This window comes from Somniosus microcephalus, unplaced genomic scaffold (assembly GCF_052327205.1).
Source record: "Somniosus microcephalus isolate GS21.2 unplaced genomic scaffold, FLI_Smic_1.0 unresolved_chr5, whole genome shotgun sequence".
In the NCBI taxonomy this organism is placed as follows: domain Eukaryota; kingdom Metazoa; phylum Chordata; class Chondrichthyes; order Squaliformes; family Somniosidae; genus Somniosus; species Somniosus microcephalus.
Genome location: NW_028225183.1, coordinates 46,242,466 through 46,265,068, shown reverse-complemented (window position 1 = coordinate 46,265,068; position 22,603 = coordinate 46,242,466). Strand labels below are relative to the sequence as shown.

Genomic DNA, 22,603 nt, shown 5'->3' with positions numbered 1-22,603 from the left:
CAAAGGAATATCACTGCTATATAATCGTCAATTGCAATGCAATAAGACTTTGCAATGGAACATCACTTTGCAATACAATAGTCATTTGCAAAATAATAGAACACTGCAGTGGAATATTACCTCGCACTATAATAGTCATTTGCAATGCATTGCACATTGAAATGGGTATGATCGTCATTTGCAATGAACAAAGCATTGTAATGCAATATCACTTTGGAAATAATAGGAATTTGCAATGCAACAGAACATTGCAATGGAATTTGAGTGCAATGTTAATGTCAATTGCAGTGCGATAGAATATTGCAATGGAATATCAACTTGCGATGTAATAGTCATTGCAATGCAATGGAACATTGCACTAGAATATCAGTTTGCAATATAATCGCCATGTGCAATGCAACATTACATTGTAATGGAATATAACTTGGCAATATAACACTAATTGCAATGCATTGCAACATTGGAATGGAATATCAATTTGCAATATGATCGGCATTTGCAATGCAATAGTTCTTTGCAATGGAACATCGCTTTGCAATATAGTAGTCATTTTCAGTGCAGTAGCATTTTGCAATGGAATATCACTTTGCAATATATTAGTAACCTGCAATGTAATACAAAATTGCAGAGTAATATCACTTTGCAATATAAAAGTCATTTGCAATGCAATTCTTCATTGCAATGGAATATTACTTTGCAATATAATAGTCATTTGCAATGCAATAGGACATTATAGTGAACTATTACCTTGCAAATTAGTGGTCATTTACAATACAATAGCACATTGCAATGGAATATCACCTTGCAATATAGTAGTCAGATGCAATGCCACAGCACATTGCAATGGAATTTTGCCTTGCAGTATGATAGCCACTTGCAATGCATTAGAACATTGCAATGGAATATCACTTTGCAATATAATAGTCATTTGCAATATAATAGCGCTTTGCAATGGAATATTGCCTTCAATATGATCATCATTTGCAAAGCAATAGAACATTGCAAACGAAATCGCTTTGAAATATATTAATGATTTGCAATGCTGTAGGATATTGCAATGGTATATCACTTTGCAATATAATAGTCATTTGCAATGCAATAGGACATTGCAATGGAATATCGCTTTGCAATATAATATTCATTTGCAATGCAATAGGACATTGTAATGGAATATCACTTTGTAATATGATCATGATTTGCAATGCAGTCGAACTTTGCAGTGGAATATCACTTTGCACTATAATAGTAATTTGCAATGCAATAGAACATTGCAGTGGAATATCACCTTGCAATATCATAGTCAGTTGAAATGCAACAGCACATTGCAATAGGCCCTTTCTACACAACCTCTCATCATTGGACAGCCCTCTCATCTCAGGAAGCAACCTAGTGAACCTTCGCTGCACCGCTTCCACGGCAAGTATATCCATCCTTAGATAAGGAGATCAGAACTGTGCACAGTACTAAAGGTGTGGTCTCACCAAGGCCCTGTACAATTGTATCAAGACTTCCTTACTCTTATATTCCAACCCACTTACAATAAAGGCCAACATACAATTTGCCTTCCTTATTGCTTGCTGTACCTGCATGCTAGCTATCTGTATTTCTTGCGTGAAGACACCAAAATCTCTCTGAACACAAACAATTAAAATTTCTCACCATTTAAAAGATATTCTGTCTTTCTATTCTTCCTTCCAAAGTGAATAACCTCACATTTCCCTGCAATATACTCCATCTGCCACCTTACTGCCCACTCACTTAGACTAGCTATATCCCTTTGCAGACTCGTTGTGTTCCCCTCACAGCTTTCTGTCCCACCCAGCTTTGTATCATTTGCAAACTTCGATACATTACACTTGGTCGAGTCATCTAGGTCATTAATATAGATTGTAAATAGCTGAGGCCCCAACACTGATCCATTTGGCACTACAGTACCTGCCAAGCTGAAAAAGATCCATTTATCCCTACTCTCTGTTTTCTGTCCATTCACCAATCTTCCCTCCATGATAATATATTACCCCCAACCCTATGAGCCCTAATCTTGTGTCGTAAGTTTTTTTCTGGCTCCTTATCGAATGTCTTTTGGAAATCCAAACATACTACATATACGTATTCCTCTTTAATTACCCTACTAATTACATCCTCAAAAAACTCTAATAAAATTGTCAAGCACGATTTCCCTTTCACAAAAAAGGCTGACTCTGCCTAATCACCTTATGATTTTCTAAGTGACCTGAAACCACTTCCTTGTCAATGGATTCCAATAATCTGCCGACGACTGATGCCAGACGAACTGGCCTGTACTTCCCTGATTTTTCACTCCTTCCTTTTTTGAATAGCGGTGTTATATTTGTGACCTTCCAATCCGCTGGGACCATTCTGGAATTTAGGGAAATTTGGAAGATCAAAAATAATGCATCCACGATCTCTTCAGGCACCTCTTTTAGACCCCTAGGATTTAGGCCTTCAGGTCCAGGGGATTTGTCAGCTTTTAGTCCCATTAGTTTCTCTGTTATTTTTTCACCAGTTATATTAATTATATTAAGTTCCTCACCCTCAATAGCATCTTGGTCCCCCACCATTTTTGTTATGCTGAGAATCATTTTGGAATTCTCTATCAAGTCTATTACGTGGCACTTCATTAAATGCCTTTTGAAAGTCCAGATGCACAACTACCATCAATCCTCTCCGTTACCTCATCAAAGCACTCAATCAGGATTGGCAGACACATTGAGACATTAAAACAAGCTCTGCTGGTTGTCATTTATTAATCCATATTTTTCCAAGTGACAGATAATTTTATCCCGTAATATGGCCTCTTGTAGTTTCTGCACCACCGACATTAGGCTGAACGGCCTGCAGTTACACGGTTTATCCCTCACTTTTTATTAAACATGGTGTGACATTTGCAATGCTCCAGTCCTCTGGCAACACTCACATATCCAAGGAGGTTTGAAAGATTGTGGCCAGTGCCGGCAATATTCTACCATTCCTTCCCTCACAAACCCTCATATGGTCTGGGTAAATGTTCTAATTTTCTGTGGTACAAAAAGTGCAGATATGAAATGGGTTAACTGAAGCTGTTTGTTCGATGACAGTAATTAATGTCAGTCTCCACGGGTTAACTGAAGCTGTTTGTTCACTGACTGTAATTCGTGTCAGTCTCTGGGTACTCTAATTGTATCAGTGCAGTGTTTCCCTCTTCTATTAAAAGGGACACCATTCAATGTGTTATCCCATAGTGTCAATGTGAGCATCAACTCCGGCACTGACAGGGATCAGCGCACTGCTCCACAGAGAGGGAGTCAGAATATGAGAAGAGTAGATTGGAATGTTAAAACAATGGGTCAGAACCTAACAACAGTAGATTGGAATGTTACAACAATGGGTAGGGCTTTCATCGGGGAGATGGAATATATTGATGCAAATTATGATACACTACAGTTACAAAGCCGGATCTATGAAGCACTTGTGATTATTCAACACTTTTACTATCCTCTCCTTGCTGCGTTTGGTGTTCCTGGTAAGTTTCTCTAACCAACTATTCAATTAACCATTAGTACGAAGAAGGGTCAAACCCGAAACGTCAACTCAAATTTCTCTCCACGGATGTTGCCTGACCTGCTGATTTTTTCCAGCATTTTCTGTTGTTAATTCAATTAACCATGTTTTACTGTATTGCTGTGTTGTTATTTATTATCCTATCCTTGCTGCTGTGGGTGTTCCTGGTAAGTCTCTCTATCCGTCTGTTCTATTAACCATGTTTTACTGTATTACTCTTCTTCTGATTTACTCTCACCTCCTTGCTGCGGATGTTGTTCCTGGTAAGTCTCTGTATCCAGCAGTTAGATCTGGTAACCATTTACCACTGCATTATTGTGCTTGTCCTTTAAATCTTGGGAAAACCAAAACCATTTCTTATGTCGTCGTCACATAATCCATTCCCTATCTAGCCATTCAGACCCACTCTCTGGCCAACGTCAGAGGCTGAACCAGATTTTCGCAACCTCGGCGTTCTCGTTGACCCTGAGCTCGGTTCCGACCTCGTATCCTCTGTACCACCAGGCCTGCCTACTAGCACCTCCATTATATCGACCACCTCAGCCCTTCTGCTGCATAAACCCTCATCCGTGCCTTCGTTAAATCCAGGCTCGACTATTCCTATGCTCTCCTGGTGGGCCTCCCCGTTACAAGCCTCCATAAACTGGAGTCCAAATGCTACCCATATCCGAACAGGCACCAAGTCACATTCAGCCATCGCTACTATGATCACTGACATTGGCTCCCGATCCGGCAACACCTCCATTATAATATTCTCATCCTTTTGATCAAATCCATCATGGGCTCACCACTCCAATTATTCCCATAGTCCTGCATATTGCTCCCCTTCAAGTATTTATTCAATTCCCCTTTTAAAGCTAATTTATGTCCCTCTGTACCTCTCCCAGTCTGTCAATCTCTATTTTACTTTCTCTCCTTACCTCTTTTCTCTCTCTCTCTGTCTCTTGCTCATAGAATCATGGAATGGTACAGCACAGAATGAGACCATTCGATCCATCGTGTCCGTGCTGTCTCTTTGAAAGAGCTATTTAATTAGTCCTAATATTTTGCCAGTGCCCTGTAAATATTTCCCATTCAACTAATTATCCAATAGTATTTCGAAAGTTGCTTTTGAATCTTTTTCCACCACGTTCTCTGACAGAGCATTCCAGATCACAACAACTCACTGCATAAAGAAAATCCTCCATCTCTCCTCTCTTTCTTTTGCCAGTTACCTTAAATTTGTGTCCTCTGGTTACTGACGATTCTGCCACTAGAAATAGACTTACTTACTCTATCAAACAGATCATGATTTGGAAGATTGATATTAATTCTCCCCTTATGGAAAAGGACAAAGATAGACCAGGTGTAAAAGTTCTCAATTGGGAAAAGGCCAATTTTACTAAGCTGAGGAGTGATTTAGCAAAAGTGGACGGGAAGCAGCTGCTTGATGGGAAATGAGTGTCTTTGCAGTGGGAGGCATTCAAGGAGGATATAGCGAGGGTTCAGAGCAAATATGTTCCCAGAAAGAAAAGGGTGGGATTTTCAAATCTCGAGCCCCCTAGATGTCAAGATGCATACAGGATATGAGAAGGAACAAAAGGGAATCCTTTGTCAGACACAGAGAGCTCAATACTACAGAAAGCTTAGAGGACTTTCGAAAGTGCCTGATTGAAATTAAAAAGGCAATTAGGAAGGAAAAGAAAGGTCATAAAAAAATGGCACGCAATATCAAGGAAAACCCAAAGATGTTTTATAAATACATTAAGAGCAAGAGGATAACTAAAGCAAGAGTATGGCATATTAGGGACCATAAAGCTAACATGTGTGTGAAGGCAGAAGACGTGGGTATAGATCTTAATAAACAATTTACATCAGTCTTCACAGCACTGGGGTAAGGCACACATTGTTGTTAAGGAGGTAGAGTGTAAAATATTAGATGAGATACATAGTGAGAGAGGAACTATTAAGGAGTTTAGTATAATAGCAAAATACTGCAGATGCTGGAAATCTGAAATAACAACAGAAAATGCTGGAAATACTCAGCAGGCCAGGCAGCATCCGTGGAGAGAGAGACAGAGTTAACGTTTCATGTCTGGGACCATTCATCAGAACTGGAAAAAGCTGGAGATGTAACAGATATTAAGCAGGTGCAGAGACGCGGGGGGGGCTGTTAGGAGGGGAGGAAGGAATTGTAAGAGGCAGGAAAGATAACATTATGCAAATGGGAATGGCAAATATCATACTGCATGAAAAATGGGGGCAGGGAGAATTAGCTGAAATTGTTGAACTCAATGTTGAGTCCGGCAGGATGCAAAGTGCCCAATCGAAAGATGAGGTGCTGTTCCTCGAGCTTACATTGAGGTTATTTGAAACAATGCAATAGGCCGAGGACAGAGAGATCAAAGTGGGAGTGAAGCGGTGAATTAATGTGACAGGCGACCGGAAGCTCAGGGTCAACCTTATGGACTGAACGGAGGTCTTCCACAAAGCGGTCGCCCAATCTGCGTTTGGTCTCCCCAATGTAGAGGAGACCGCATCGGGAGCAGTGAATACAGTATACTACATTGCAGGAAGTACAAGTAAATCGCTGTTTCACCTGGAGGGGGTGTTTGAGGCCCTGGACAGTGGGAAGGGAGGAGGTAAAAGGGCATGTGTTGCATCTCCTGCGCTTGCACGGGAAGGTGCCAGGTGAAGGAGATGTGCTGTTGGGGTTGATTGATGTGTGGACCAATGTGTTGCGGAGGGAGCGGTCCCTTCGGAATGCTGAAAGGGGAGGTGAGGGGAAGATGTGTTTGGTGGTGGGTTCACGTTGGAGGTGGCAGAAATGGCGGAGGATGATCGGTTGAATGTAGAGGCTGGTGGGGTGAAAGTTGAGGACAAAGGGAACCCTATCGTGGTTCTGGGAGGGAGGTGAAGGGGTGAGAGCAGAAGTGCGGGAAGTTGAACGGGCACGGTCAAGGGCGGTGTCAACCACGGTAGAGGGGAATCCTCGGTTGAGGAAAAAGGAAGATATGTCAGAAGCACTAGTATGGAAGGTGGCATCGGCAGAACAGATGCGGTGGAGACGGAGAAACTGGAAGAATGGAATAGAGTCCTTACAGGAGGCAGGGTGGGAGGAAGTGTAGTCCAGGTAGCTGTGGGAGTCGGTGGGCTTGTAGTGGATGTTTGTTGAAAGCTGATCGCCAGAAATGGAGACAGAGAAGTCAAGGAAGGGAAGGGAAGAGTCAGAGACGGACCATGTGAAGGTGACAGAAGGGTGGAAATAGGAAGTAAAGTGAATGGACTTATCTAGTTCAGGGCGAGAGCAGGAAACGGCACAAATACAGTCACCGAAGTACCAGAAAAAGTGGTGAGGGTGGGTACCTGAGTAGGACTGGAGCAAAGAATGTTCCACATATCCCATGAACAGGCAGACATAGCTAGGGCCCAGCGGGTTCCCATAGCAACACCTTTAATTTGGAGGAAGTGAGTGAAGTCAAAGGAGAATTTCTTCAATGTGAGAACAAGTACAGCCAGGTGGAGGAAGGTGGTAGTTGATGGGGACTGGTTGGGCCTCTGTTCAAGGAAGAAACGGAGCGCCAGAAGGCCGTCCTGGTGGGGGACGGAGGTGCAGAGGGATTGGACGACCATAGTGAAAAAGAGATAGTTGGGGCCAGGAAACTGGAAACTGCTAAAGTGACAGAGGGTGTCGGAAGAGTCCCAAATGTAGGTTGGAAGAGACTGGACAAGGGGAGAAAAAATAGAGTTGAGATAGGAAGAGATAAGTTCCATGGGGCAAGAACAGGCTGAAACGATGGGTCTACCAGCGCAGTCCGGTCTACGCATCATGGGAAGGAGGTAGAAGTGGCCTGTGTGGGGTTGGGAGTCTATGAGATTAGCGGCCATGGAGGGAAGATCTCCACTTGAGATGAAGTCAGTGACACACTTGGAAACAATGGTTTGATGTTTGCTAGTGGGGTCATGGTCCAGGCGGAGATAGGAGGAGGTTTTGGAGAGTTGCCGTTCAGCTTCCACATGGTAGAGCTCGGTTCGCTAAACAGCATTAGCATCATCCTTTTCAGCAGGTTTAATGATAATGTTAGGGTTGGATCGGAGAGAATGGAGTGAGGCAAGTTCAGAAGGAGTTAGGTAGGAGTGAGTGAGGGGAGCAGAGAAATGGAGACAGCCGATGTAACATCGGCAGTTAGCAATGAAAAGATCTAGAGAGGGTAAGTGGCCAAAGGGAGGGGTCCAAGTAGAACGAGAATTTAGAAAGCGGGAGAAAGGATCAGCCGTGGGGGGGAAGACTCCTGGCCAGAGAAGTGGGCATGGAGAGGAAGGCGATGGAAGAAGAGCTCAGCATCGTGCCGAGCTCGAAATTCATTCTGAAGGGGGCGTAAGGGAATGAAGGTCAGGCATTTGCTGAGGACTGATCGTTCGTGGTCGGAGAGGGGAAGGTTAGAGGGGATAGTGAAAACATGCCAGGGGGTGAGTTTGGAAGAGATGGGATCAGAGGAAAGTAACGGGGAAGAAAGTTCGGCGCGGGGGCTATGGTGTCCATGAGTTGATGAAGCTTGCGATCCCTGACATCAGAAAGGAAAAAAAATGTTTTTTGTTGAAGCGTCAGATGAGTCGAAGGATGAAATGGAACTGTGGACCAGACAGCATTGAAATAGAATGCATTGGTGCTGCTGAAGAGAGAATGATTTTTGCCATTAACATTTGCAACATTTTATCTGTCCTGCCTCTTACAAAAGTACAGGGTGTTCTTTCAATTCCTTCCTCCCCTCCTAAACCGCCCCCCCCCAATGTCTCTGCACCTGCTTAATATCTATTACATTTCCAGCTTTTTCCAGTTCTGATGAAGTGTCCCAGACCTGAAACGTTAACTCTGTTTCTCTCTCCACGGATGCTGCCTGGCCTGCTGAGTATCTCTAGCATTTTCTGTTGTTATTTAAGGAGTTTAGTGTCATGCAATGCAGATAAAACTCAAGACCCGGATGAAGTTTTTTAAAAAGGGAGAAAGGGATTGATCAATTACAGGCCAGTCAGCCTTAGCTCGGTGGTGGAAACATTGCTGGACGAATTCTGATGGCCAGTATAAATCGGCAGTTCGAAAGGCATGGATTAATCAAGGACAATCAGCATGGATTTGTTAATGGAAGGTCGTGTCTGACTGCATTTTTTGCAGAGGTAACGAGGAGTTTCATTATGGGTAATGCATTTAATGCAGTCCACATAGATATTAACAACGCCGTTGAAAATGTCCCACATGGCATGTGACTCAAAAAAGTAAAAGCCCATGGGATCCAAGGGCAAGTGGCAAGTTGGCGGTGGCAGTGGACTTGAGGGGAGCGAGGCAACGGCGGGGATATATAGAGTGGGAGAGGTGCAGGTAGGCCCCACAGCGGTGGCGGCGGCGGTCCTGAGTGGAGCGAGGCAACGGCGGCGATTTAAAGAGTGGGAGTGGCGCAGGTATGCCCCACAGCGGTGGGGGCAGCGTACCTGAGTGGAGCGAGGCGGCGGCGGTGATATAAAGAGGGAAGGAGCAGGTAGGCTTACCAATCTCCGAGCTCAGAGGGACGGAGAGAGAGAAGTAAAAAGTAATCGAAGTGTGACGTCACCAGAAAGCAGGTAAGTGATTGGTTGGTGAGTATTTCTCTCTTCCTCATTTTTTCCAAAATTAAATCTTGTGGTTTCTAGTCTTTAGGGTGTCTGTAGTGTAGCAGGGACTGCTGGTAAACCAAGGCCCTTATGTATATCATTTAATTGTATTGTAATTGGTGGAGTTGATTTGATTTAATTTAATTTGAATTCATTAAAGGGTACTCCATGGCAGGAGTGCTCGGCCACATGATATGCTCCTCCTGCACTATGTGGGAAATCTGGGACAGTTCCTGTGTCCCTGACGACCATGTGTGCAGGAAGTGTTTCCAACTGCAGCTAATAACAGACCACATTGCAGCGCTGGAGCTGTGATTGGATACATACTGGACCATTCACGATGATGAGGAGATCTTGGATAACATGTTTAGGGATTTGGTCACACTGCATGTAAAGGCAGCACCGGCAGTAAGGGAATGGGTGATCACCAGGCAGAGTTGTAGGTGCAGGCACATAGTGCAGGGGTCCCCTGTGGCTATCACCCTCTCAAACAGATATACCGCTTCGGATATTGGTGAGGGAGATCACTTTTCAGAGGAAGGCAGCAGCAGCCAACTTCCGGGCACCGTGGGTTGTTTCTGCTGCACAAGACAGGAGGAAAAAGAGTGGCAGAGCTATAGTAAAAGGGAATTATATTGTAAGGGGAATAGATAGGCGTTTCTGCGGCCGCAAACGAGACTCCAGGATGGGTTGCTTCTGCTGCACAGGACGGGAGGAAAAAGAGTGGCAGAGCTATAGTAATAGGGGATTATATTGTAAGGGGAATAGATAGGCGTTTTTGCGGCCGCAAACGGGACTCCAGGATGGTATTTTGCCTCCCTGGTGCAAGGGGCAAGGAGATCTCAGAACGGTTGTAGAACATTTTGGAAGGGGAGGGTGAACAGCCAGTTGTCCTGATGCATATAGGTAACAAAGATATAGGTAAAAACCCGTATGAGGTCCTAAAAGCTGAACATAGGGAGCTAGGAGGTAAATTAAAAAATATCACCTCAAAGCTAGTGATCTCAGGATTGCTCCCAGTGCCCCGTGCTAGTACGAGAAGAAATAGAAGGCCATTTCAGATGAATACGTGGCTAGAGGAATGGTGCAAGGAGTAGGGATTCAAATTCCTGGGACATTGGAGCCGGTTCTGCGGGAGGTGGGACGATTACAGACCGGACGGTTTGCACCTGGGCAGAACCGGGACCGATGCCCTAGGGGGAGTGTTTGCTGCTGCTCTGGGGGAGGATGTAAACTGAAATGGCAGGGGGTAGGGACCCTGAGCAGGGAGACAGAGGAAAGGGAAACGAGGATAGAAGCAAAAGAAAAGAAGTGGAAAAATAAAGGTGGCAGTCAGAGAAATCAAGGGTATAAATCAAACATGGACACAGTAAATAATAATTCTTAAATGTGTAAGATTGTTAAAAAACAAGCCTGAAGGCCTTGCGTCTTAATGCGAGGAGCATTCGTAATAAGGTGGTTGAATTAGCTGCACAAATAGAGGTAAACGGATATGATATGATTGGGATTACGGAAACAGGGTGATGAAGGCTGGGAACTCAACATCGAGGTGTATTCAATATTCAGGAAAGATAGGCAATAAGGAAAAGTAGGTGTGGCAGCATTGCTGGTTAAAGAGGGGATTAACACAATTGAAAGGAAGGATATTAGCTCTAATGATGTGGAATCTGTATGGGTAGAACTGAGAAATACCAAGGGGTGGAAAACGTTAGTGGGAGTTTTATACAGACCTCCAAACAGTATGCGGATGTTGGGGATGGCATTAAACGGGAAAGTAGTGACGTGTGCAATAAGGGCATAGCAGTTATCATGGGTGACTTTAACCTACATATAGATTGGGCTAACCAAATTAGTAATAATACTGTGGAGTAGGAATTCCTGGAGTGTATACGAGATGGTTTCCTGGACCAATAGGTCGAGGAACCAACTAGAGATCAGACCATCTTAGACTGGGCATTATATAATGAGAAAGGATTAATTAGCAATCTAGTTGTGCGAGGCCCCTTTTGTCGGAGCGATCATAATATGATATCATTCTTCATTAAGATGGAGAGTGAAGTAGGGTCCTGAATTTAAAAAAAGGAAACTGCGATGGTTTGAGGTGCGAGTTGGGTAAGATTGATTGGGCAATGTTACTCAAAGGCTTGACGGTGGATGGGCAATGGCAAACATTCAAAGATCGCATGGATGAACTACAGAATTTGTTCAACCCTGTTTGGCATAAAAATAAATCAACCGTGGCTAACAAGGGAAATTAGGCATAGCATAATATCCAGGAGAGGACATTAAAATTGACCAGAAAAAGCAACATACCTGAGGAGTGGGTGCAGTTTAGGGATCAGCAAAGGTGGACAAAGGGATTAATTAAGAGGGGGAAAATAGGGTATGAGAGTAAGCTTGCAAGCAACATAAAAACTGACTGTAAAAGCTTCTATAGATATGTGAAGAGAAAAAGATTGGTGGAGTCAAGCGTAGGTCCCTTGCAATCCGAATCAGGGGAATTTATAATGGTGAACAAAGAAATGGCAGGTCAATTAAATACATACTTTGGTTCTGCCTTCAAAAGGAGGACACAATTAACCTCCCAGAGAGGTCGGGGAACATAGCATTTAATGAGAGGGAGGAACTGAATTAAATCAGTATTTGTAGAGGAAAGGTGTTAGGGAAATTGACGGGATTGCAGGCCGAAAAATCCTACGGGCCTGATAATATACATCCTAGGGTACTTAAGGAAGTGGCACGAGAAATAGTAGATGCATTGTTGGCCATCTTCCAAAATCTATAATACTCTGGAACAGTTCCCATGGATTGGAGGATAGCTATTTTAACCTCACTATTTAGCAAAGATGTTAGAGAGAAAACGGAGAATTATAGCCTGATAAGCCTGACATCGGTAGTGTGGAAAATGCTAGAGTCCATTATAAAACATTTAATCGTAGAGCAATTGGAAAACAGTGACAGGATTGGACACAGTCAACATGGATTTACAAAAGGTAAATCCTGCTTGACTAATCTACTGGAATATTTTGAGGATGTAACTGGTAAAATAGATAAGGAGAACCAGTGGATGTGGTGCATTTGGACTTTCAGAAGGCTTTCGATAATGTCCCGCATGAGAGATTAGCGTGTAAATTTAAAGCACATGGGATTGGGGTTAAAGTACTGTCTTTGATAGAGAACTGGTGGGCAGATACCAAGCAAAGAGTTGGAATAAACAGATCTTTTTCCGAGTGGCAGACAGTGACTAGTGGGGTTCTGCAGGATTCGGTGCTTGGACCCCAGCTATTCACAAGATATATAAATGATCTAGACAAGGGAACTAGATGTTACATCTCCAAGCTTGCAGACGGCACAAAGCTGGGTGGGCGTGTGTGCTGTGAGGGGGATGCAGAGAAACTCAAGTACGAATTGAACTGGTTGGGTGATTGGGCAGATCCATGGCAAATTCTATAAAATGTGGATAATTGCGAGGTTATCCGCTTCAGTGGCAAAAACAGGAAGACAGATTAGCAATATATTGGGAAAAGGGGAAGTGCAACGAAACCTGTGTGTCCTTGTGCACCAGTCGCTGAAGGTAAGCATCTACGTGCAGCAGGCGGTTAAGAAGCCAAATGGTATGCTGGCCTTCGTAGCGAGTGGATTTTAGTACAGGATCAAGGAATTCTTGCTGCAGTTGCGCAGGGCCTTGGTGAGACCACACCTTGAGTATTGTGTGCAATTTTGGTCGCCTTATCTGAGGAAGGATGTTCTTGCCATGGAGAGAGTGCAGCGAAGATTCACCAGACTGATACCTGGAATGGCAGGAATGACGTATGAGGGGAGATTGGCTCGATTAGGCTTATATTCGCCAGAGTTTAGAAGAATGAGAGGGGAGCTAATTGAAACTTATAAAATTCTAACAGCACTAGACAGACTAGATGTAGATAGGATGTTCCGGATGGCGGGGGAGCCCAGAACCAGGGGTCACAGTCTAAGGATAAGGGGTAAGCCATTTAGGACTGAGATGAGGGGGAATTTCTTCACCCAGAGAGTGGTGAACCTGTGGAATTCTCTTCCACACAAGGCAGTTGCGGCCAATTCATTAAATTTATTCAAGAGGAGTTGGATATATTTCTTGAGGCTAAAGTGATCAAGGGATATGGGGAAAAGGCAGGGACAGTGTACTGAATTTGGATCATCAGCCATGATCTCATTAAATGGCAGAGCAGGCTCGAGGTGCCGAATGGCCTAATCCTGCTCCTGCCTTCTATGTTTCTTTGTTTCTATGTAACTGCGTTGCAAGAAGCCCAGCTGGGAGTATTCTAGAATCAATGAATCCTAGAAAGTTACAACATGGAAGGAGGCCATTTCGGCCCATTATGTCTGCGCTGGCCAACAACGAGCTCTCCAGTCTAATCCCACTTCCCAGCTCTTGCTCCGTAGCCGTGCAGGTTAGAGCACCCCAAGTGCACATCCAGGTACATTTTAAATGTGCCAGGGTTCATACCTCTGCCACACTTTCATTTAGTGACTTCCAGACCCCCACAAACCTCTGTGTTAAGAGATTTCCCCTCAAATCCCCTCTAAACCGTCCCCCAATTACTTTAAATCTGTGCCCTCTGGTTTTCGACCTCTCTGCTAATGGAACTAGGTCCTTTCTATTTACTTTATCTATGCCCCTCATAATTTTATAGACCATAATAAAGTCTTCCCTCATCCTCCTCTGCTCCAAAAAAAATAGAGCCAGCCTATCCAGTCTTTCCTCATAGCTAAGATTTTCTACACCCGGCAACTTCCTTGTAAATCTCGTCTGTACCGTCTCTAGTGCAATCACATCTTTCCTGTAATGTGTTGACCAGAACTGCACGCAGTAGTCTAGCTGAGGCCTATCAATTATTTTATACAGTTGAAGCATAACCCCCTGCTCTTGTATTCTTTGCCAAGGCTAATAAAGGCACGCTTTCTGTATGCCTTCTTAAACACCTTATCGACTTGGCCTGCAACCTTCATGGATCTGTGGACAAGTAATCTAAGGTCCCTTTGTTCATCTACACTACTCAGTGTCCTACCATTCGCTATTAATCTAGTAATGGGGAATCAACCAGAGCAGATAAGTGAAGGAAAATTAGGGAAACATCTGGGCAATAGCGACCATAATGTAATACGCTTTTAGATGATAATTGAGAAGGACATACGTATGACGAAAACCAGGTTCATTGATTGCAGAATAGCAGAACTTGACGAGCAGAGAATAGAACTTGGGAAAATGAAATGGGCAACAATATTGGCAATTAACGAAGTAGACAGACAATGGGAAACATTTAAAACAGTGTTCAACGGGGAGTAGGAACTATATATTCTGTGAAACGGAAAGAAAAAGCCAAACACTAATGAGACACCCTGGATGAAACAAGCCATAAGGGAACTATTGAGAATAAGGAAAGAAGCATTCATTAAGTTCATAGACAGCAGGGGAGTGCATGATAAGGGTGAATATGAAGAGATTAGGAGAGAATTTACAAAAAAATAGAAAAGCAAAGAGGAACTATGAACTTAAATTATCAAGAAGCATTCATTAAGTTCATAGACAGCAGGGGAGTGCACGATAAGGGTAAATATGAAGAGATTAGGAGAGAATTTACAAAAAATCGATAAGCAAAGAGAAACTATGAACTTAAATTATCAAGAATATAAACCAAAATAGTAAAATATTTTGCAGGCACATCAATAAAAAAGGAAGGCTCGGATGGGAATAGGGCTATAAAGCGATAGACAGGATGATACCACAGGTATTGATAGAGAGATGGCAGAAACACTAAATAGTTATTTTGCTTCAGTATTTACCAAGGAGATAGAACATTACATTTGATGATGAGATTAGTAATGAGATAAGTGCATTTAAAATAAAAGAGGGGATATATAATAAATAAACTAATCAAATTCAAAGAGGATAAAATCCCTGATCTGGATGGATAATTGTTTAAAATAGTTATTTCATGTAAATTAGTTTATTTAAAAATGTGACTTTTTAAAAATGTATTTTAAGCTTTAGTGCTGTTTTGGGGCCGTATTAATCATAACTTTTGACAGGTCTTCCTGTCAATCCTATGAATGGAGCAGTCCCTGCTCCGATTGGATCCCCGTGGCCCACGTGATCCCAGGGGATGCTTCAAACTAACTGCGCCCCTGGGATATGCAAGCACTGCGCGCCGGCAGCTGGAGTAGGTCCAGGATCAGAATTCCACGGGGGCCCACATCTCAACGGCCGACGCGCTAGGTAAGTGCAGGTCGGGGGCTTACACCCGCGGGAAACCCCCGACCCGAATTTCTGGGCCAATGGATATTCTAACCAGGAGCAGGAATCCGAATGGGATTTCCACCTCCCTAACACAGGGGCACAGAAGCGAATTGCACCGCTCCAAATGCTGACTGCTCCCGGGACACGACGGCTACCTGAGAGGTTCTGGTCCTTTGTGTCCCTGGTACCTCTGGCAATGCATTTGCCTGCTGGGCGAAAGGTAAATCTATCGGTTAATCTCTCCTTGATCAAACATCTGATACTTTGCTGTTGTATATATCCCCATTTGATTTCTTGATTCCACAATACATTCCCGCTTTTTCTTACAATGAACCCTGTATTCAGCTCCACTGGTAATAGATTTAGATTATGTTATTGAATGGAGCTAGTGAGTTGCAGATTTCACCCCGAATTCCATCAAACTGCTGCTTTTGCTCCGAGAATGATGAATAATTTCCCTGTATATTTCCCTTCCTCACAGTGAACTTAATGAATATTGTGATCCTGTCTCGGGGAAAGTGCGGTCTCTCCAAATGTGTCACTCGCTACCTGGTGGCCATGGCAACGGCGGATCTACTGGTCGTTATCCTCGATCTGATATTGCGGCACATTCCGATTGTTTCTTGGGTACAATTTAGTTTCTTGCGGTCCATCCCCGTGTGTAATATTCACGCCGTCATGCTTTATGCAGCGACAGACTCTTCTGTCTGGTTCACCGTCACTTTCACCTTTGATCGATTTGTGGCCATTTGTTGCCAGAAGCTGAAAACTAAATATTGCAGCGAGAAAACAGAGGTTGTGGTTCTGGGAACAGTGACTGTGCTGAGCTGTTTAAAGAACATCACCTGGTATTTTATGTTCACCGCTTATTATTGGCTTATGAACGTCCCCTGGTTCTGTGATGTAAAATTTGATGTTCAGGTGTCACTATTCTGGACATCAATCGAGCTCCTTCATTATATTCTCACCCCGTTTGTCCCATTTGTTGTGATTCTGCTGCTCAATGCTGTCACCGTCAGACACATTTTAGTGGCCAGCAGAGCCCGCAGGAGACTCCGGGGTCCCAACAGTGGAAAGACTCCCAGAGACCCAGAGATGGAGAGCCGCAGGAAATCCATCATTTTACTGCTTGTTATCTCGGGCAATTTCATCCTGTTATGGGCAGTGTTTATGGTGTATTCTATATGGAACCGGATGCTGTATTTCGGGGATGTGTATGCAATTCCACCTTCTTATTTACGGGAAATGGGATTCATGCTGCAGCTGCTGAGTTGTTGCACAAACACGGGGATTTATGGCGTGACCCAGACTAAGTTCAGAGAGCAGATGAAGAATATGGTGAAATATCCCTTTACACTGATTGTAAAATTCATTAAAGAATGAGATGAATCATAGTATCATAACTGCACAGAGGGAGTCCATTTGGCTCATCGATTCCATGCCGGCTCTCTGTGGAGCAATCCAGTCAGTCCCATTCCCCCGCTCTATCCCCGTAGCCATGCAAGTTTATTTCCCTCAAGTGACTATGCAGTCTCCCCTTGAAAACATTGGGTGTCTCCGCTTCCAACACATACGTCGGCAGCGAGTTCTAGCTCCTCACCACTCGCTGTGCAATAACACTTTTCCTCACGTCACCCCGTATCTCTTGTCCAATACCTTAAATCTGTGTTCCCTAGTCCTTGTACTATCAACTGGTGGGAACAGCCTTTCCCCACCCAGCCGATCCAAACCCGTCATATTCTTGTGCACCTCTATCAAATCACCCTCAGCATCCTTTGCTGTAATGAAAACAAATCCAGCTTGTCCAACCTGACCTTATAGCTAAGATCCCCGATCCCAGGAACCATTCTGGTAAATTTCCTATGCACCTACTCATGGGCCTTCACATCCTTCCCAAAGTGAAGTGATCGGAATTGGACGCAATACTCCTGGAGAGCCGCAGGAAATCCATCATTTTACTGCTTGTTATCTCGGGCAATTTCATCCTGTTATGGGCAGTGTTTATGGTGTATTCTATATGGAACCGGCGCTTTATAAAGGTGCGGCATAACTTCTCTACTTTTTTCTCAATACCTCTATTTATGAAGCACAAGCTCCCAAATGCTTTGCTAACCACTCACTCAATATGTCCAAACACCTTCAGGGAGCTGTGCACATTAACTCTCAGGTCCATCTGTCCCTGCACACACTTCAATACTGTGCCATTAAGTGTTTATTGCCTCTCCTTGTTCCTTCTGCCAAAATGCATCACCTCACACTTCTCTGTATTAAATTCCATCTGTCTCTTGTCTGCCCATTCTGCTTGACTTTCTATGCCATGTTGCAGTTGATTGCTATCATCCTCGCTTTGATGTCATCAGCAAATTTAGGAATTCTACTCTGTATTCCAATATCTAGGTCATTTATGTATATCAAAAAGCAGTGGCCTCAACAATGACCCTTGGGGAAAACCACTGTCTACCATCCTCAGTCTCAAAAAAAGCCATTTACCACAATTCGCTGATTTCTGTCCTTAAGATAAATCCTTACAAAGCTGTCACTGACCCATTCAACCATGAACCTCAATTTTGTTAACCAGCATTCACATCCAAGCCGCCCACGGGGCATGAGATCGGCGAAATCACACGCGCACTCACACACTGTTTACGCTGGGCTCCCTTGGACTGACATTGTGGTGAACCGCTCTCCCTGGGCCACCCGTGGGGTCGGTGATCGGGGACATTCACATGCTCACTCACAAACTGTCTAAACTGGGCTCCCTGGGGCTGATATTGGGGTGAGTCGCTCTCCCGCGGGCTTCCCATGGGGCCGGTGATAGGGGACATTCACACGCTCACACGCACACTGTCTACACTGGCCTCCCTGGGCCTGATATAGCGGCAAGCCACTCTCCTGCAGTCTGCCCATCGGTCCGGTGATCGGGGGCATTCACAGACTCACTCTGACACTGTCTACACTAGGCTCCATGGGCCTGATATTGCGCTGAGCCACTCTCCCACGGACCGTCCGCGGGGCTGGTGATCAGGAACATTCAAACACTCCGTCATACACGTTCTACACTGGGAACCCTGGGCCTGATATTGTGGTGAGCCGCTCTCCCCAGGCCACGGGACCAGTGATCGGGACATAAACACATTCACCCACACACTGTCTACACTGGGCTCCCTGGGCCTGATATTGTGGTGAGCCGCTCTCCCATGGGCCGCCCGCGGGGCCGGTGATCGGGGACATTAACACACTGACTCACACACTGTCTACACTGGCCTCCCTGGGTCTGACACTGGGGTGTGCCACTCTCCCTCAGGCCGTGGGGCCGGTGATCGGGGACATTTACACACCCAATCACACACTCTCTACACTGGGCTACCTGAGCCTTATATTGTGGTGAGCCTCTCTGCCCCAGGCCACCCGCCGGGCCGGTGTTCGGGGACATTCACATGCTCGCTCACAAACTGTCTACACTGGGATCCCTTTGAGGGACGCAGCCATCTGTCAGGCCCTTCTGGAAAGGAACCAGTGTCCTAAACAAAAATGGCCGCCCCTAACGAGCCACCGGAAGCAGCACAACTCCCGTGCGCATTAAGTTGGTGGCCGCCCTGCCGAGACAAAGATGGTGGCGCTGCTCACTGAACAAAGCAGCGGGACCCGCCATCCACCCCGCTGCAAGATGGTGGCACCGGCGCACCGCTGCAAGATGGCGGCACTGGCACACCGCAGAATGATGACTGCTCTGGGACCCCGCAGAAAGATGGCTGCCCCTGGACCCCGCATGAAATGGTGGCTCTATGGCCCTGCACAAGAATGTCGAATTTCACTCCGGGCCTTTTTCTGGCGGCGACAGCCGAGCAGCAGTAGGGCAGCATCAAATGGAGGCCGGATATGGTGATGGTACTGCGAGGGGTTGCAGCCCGGCCTGGCCCGAGCGACAGGAGCCCGAGCAGCCTGGAGGATGCCTGGCATCATTTCAAAACTTTACAAATCTTTATAACCCTTTATAAATCATGATGACGATTAATAAATCATTAAGAGGCATTTTTAAACAATTATGAAAATTAATAAGTATTTTTAAGAATTCATTCTTGGGATGTGAGTGAGGCTGACAAGACCAGTATTTATTGCCCAGCATAATTGCCCTTGAGATGGTGGTGGTGAGCCACCTGAGACTAACGAGTGCCTTGCTGGGCCTTTTCAGAGGGCAGTGAAGAAGCAACCACATTGTCGAGAGTTATATTTCGGCCAGACCGGGTAAGGACGGCAGATTTCATTCTCTAAAGCACATCAGTGAACCAGATGGGCTTTTACGACATTCCGGTACTTTCATGGTCACGATTACTGATATTAGCTCTTTGTTCGAGGTTTGTTGAATTAATTGAATTTAAATTCTCCAGCTGGTGGGATTTATGAACTTTGGATCATTCATCCGTTGTACTAGTCCAGCAATATAACCACTGTGCTACATAACCATTAAAATATATCACTGTTCCTTCATCGACACTGTCTCAAACGCCTGAAATTCCTTCTGAAAGTGTATTGTGGGAGCATCTTCACAACACGGACCACAGCAGCTCAAGATGAAGGCCCACCATTGTCTCATGGGTAAATAGGGATGTGCAGGTAATACCGGCCTTGACAGCCTCACCCATATCCTGAGAACAAATAGATAGAAATAATAAAATAGGAATAACATCAATGATTCTGTAATTCTTGGATTGAATCCAGGATCAGAGTGGGGCATCAAACTCCGTAAACAAATTGTCAACACAACTTGGTCCACTAATTCTATGGTTCTATGATTGATACCACTCACGCTTTCCCAATTTGCCTATCCTTACAAAATATGGTTGATAATCTATCACATATTACCAAAATTGAAGCCAATGGGATAACAGTGGCAATGACAACAGTGACTGATGTGGGGAGTAACAGACCAGAGTGAGGCATATATCTGAGTGTAACAGTGAGGGGTGTGGAGTATATTAAAGTATTACAGTGAGGGCTGTGGGGTATATCAGAGTGTTACACTGAGGGGTGTGCGGTATAGCAGAGTGTTACAGTGAGGATTGTGGTTTATATCAGAGTCTTACAGTGAGGGGTGTGGAGTATATTAGTGTGTTACCGTGAAGGTTGTGGGTTATATCAAAGTGTTACAGTGAGGGGTGTGGAGTATATCAGAGTATTACAGTGAGGGTTGTGGGGTGTACCAGAGTGTTACAGTTAGGGGTGTGGATCATATCAGAGTGTTACAGTTGAGGGGTGTGAGGTATAGCAGACTGTAACAGTGAGGGTTGTGGGGTATATCTGAGTGTTACATTGAGGGCTGTGGGGTATATCAGAATGTTAAGTGATGTGTGTGGTGTATATCGTTGTGTTGCAGTGAGAGGTTTGGTATATGCAAGGGAGCATTATAGTGAGGGGTATAGCAGAGTGTTACAGCGAGGGGTGTGGGTTATACCAGTGTGTTACACTGAGGTGTGATATTTGAAATCAGTGTTTTAGTATGAGGGCTGTGGGGTGTTTCAGCGTGTTACATTGAGAGATGTGGGCTATATGTGAGTTATAGTGAGGGGTGTGGGGTATATTGAGGTGTTACAGTGAGGCGTGTGGGTATTTCAGGGTGTTACAGTGAGGGGTGAGGTGTATATCAGAGTGTTACAGTGAGGGGTGTGGGATATATCAGAGTGTTACAGTGAGGTGTGTGGGGTATATCAGAGTTACAGTGAGGGTGGTGTGTGTTTCAGAGTGTGATAATGTACGAATAGCTGCTATTTAAAGATATTTAGTAGATGAGAATCATATATGTATAACTTTAAGTGTAGCCATTGACAAAATAATATTACCCTTAGTAACACCTGGGTCACTAGAAAGCTATAGCTGCAGACAGTTCAGAAGCAGTTTTGATTATGTTTTGATATCAAACAGCCACAGGCTGCAAGTGAAGGTCAGATAATTAAATTGCTAAGAAAACATATCATAATGCCGTTAGAACTTAGAACTCGCTTAACAAAAATAATTGCAACAATATTTAAAGAATAATTAGTTTAAATTCCAATAAATGAGAGGTCATGGAAGATAATGTAATTATCTGGCAGATAAAAGTCAGATAGTCTTGATACATCAAGATTAGTGGAACACCACTGAAATGATCTGGGCCCTTGGTGTCGAGAAAGGCCTTGTACTGCTTGAGGCATGAAATGAAAGAGATATGGTAAATTCTAATTGGTGAAAAGATATAAACAAGATTACACGACAGCAGAACAGGGTTAATGGAAATGTACTGGAGAAGGAGTGGCCAGGTTACTAGCCTTAACCTGAGTGACAATGGTATTTTAACCATTAGAACTAATTAAAGAAGGTGATTTTGTTAAAAACCATATAGGGACACTGACCAAGCGAACTGTTGATAAGGAATGGTTAAAAACCTCGATATTCAAAGAACAGTTTCACACAGAGTTTTGCTGCAAAGATAAGGAACAGACCGGGACGATGTTGCCTATGTCCGAAGGGCTCCAGAAACCAAGGGCTGCGAACAATTCGTTACTATCGCCGAATGTTAAGTATTGATTACGCTGTAAGCTTAATAAATCTGATCTATTGCTCAAACATACTGGCTGCTGCCTATTTCTGTCTTGTCCAAGAACTCTGAGAGTTCATACTGAAGACTCATAGGTGGCACCCCAGATGGGACGAGACAAAGCGGCTAGTATTGTTTAATAGACCAGATCTCGAGAGTAGCCTCCTGATCAGCTGCTTCTCTTTGCGAGTGATAACCCTTCGTGGGGAGTGCCCGTGAATTGTGCGCCGATAGTTATAGATGTTAGAGATCTGTTAAGAAAACAACAAGATGACTAATAAAAGTTTTGTTAACATGTACAAGAATAAGTTAGAAAGAGGTGCCTGTGAGGAGCAAGTACCGGTAATATTGGCGGAGTGTTTATGCAAAGAAGACCGAGTTATCTTTGACGAAGTGATAAATTTTATTCAGGAACGTGTGGATCTAAAAAAGATTAAAAGTGATAAGGCGACTAGGATACTCGCCTATGCAGTATTTTACTGTGCTCATAGAGATGATGAGTACTCAAAGAAACAAAGTAAAGAGGTAGAAGAGCTAAGAGCACAAAACAATGAGTCAAAAGAAAATCA

At 44.2% G+C, this 22,603-nt stretch overlaps 1 protein-coding gene across 1 annotated transcript; it reads left to right on the top strand.

Moving 5' to 3' along the window:
• The first annotated feature begins 3,408 nt into the window (after positions 1-3,408).
• LOC147088129 (putative G protein-coupled receptor 139) lies at positions 3,409-16,846 on the top strand. The gene is made up of 2 exons (XM_085977792.1): positions 3,409-3,523; positions 15,945-16,846. Exons 1-2 carry the CDS (start codon positions 3,409-3,411, stop codon positions 16,844-16,846), a joined length of 1,017 nt encoding a protein of 338 aa, XP_085833918.1.
• The last annotated feature ends 5,757 nt before the right edge of the window (positions 16,847-22,603 follow it).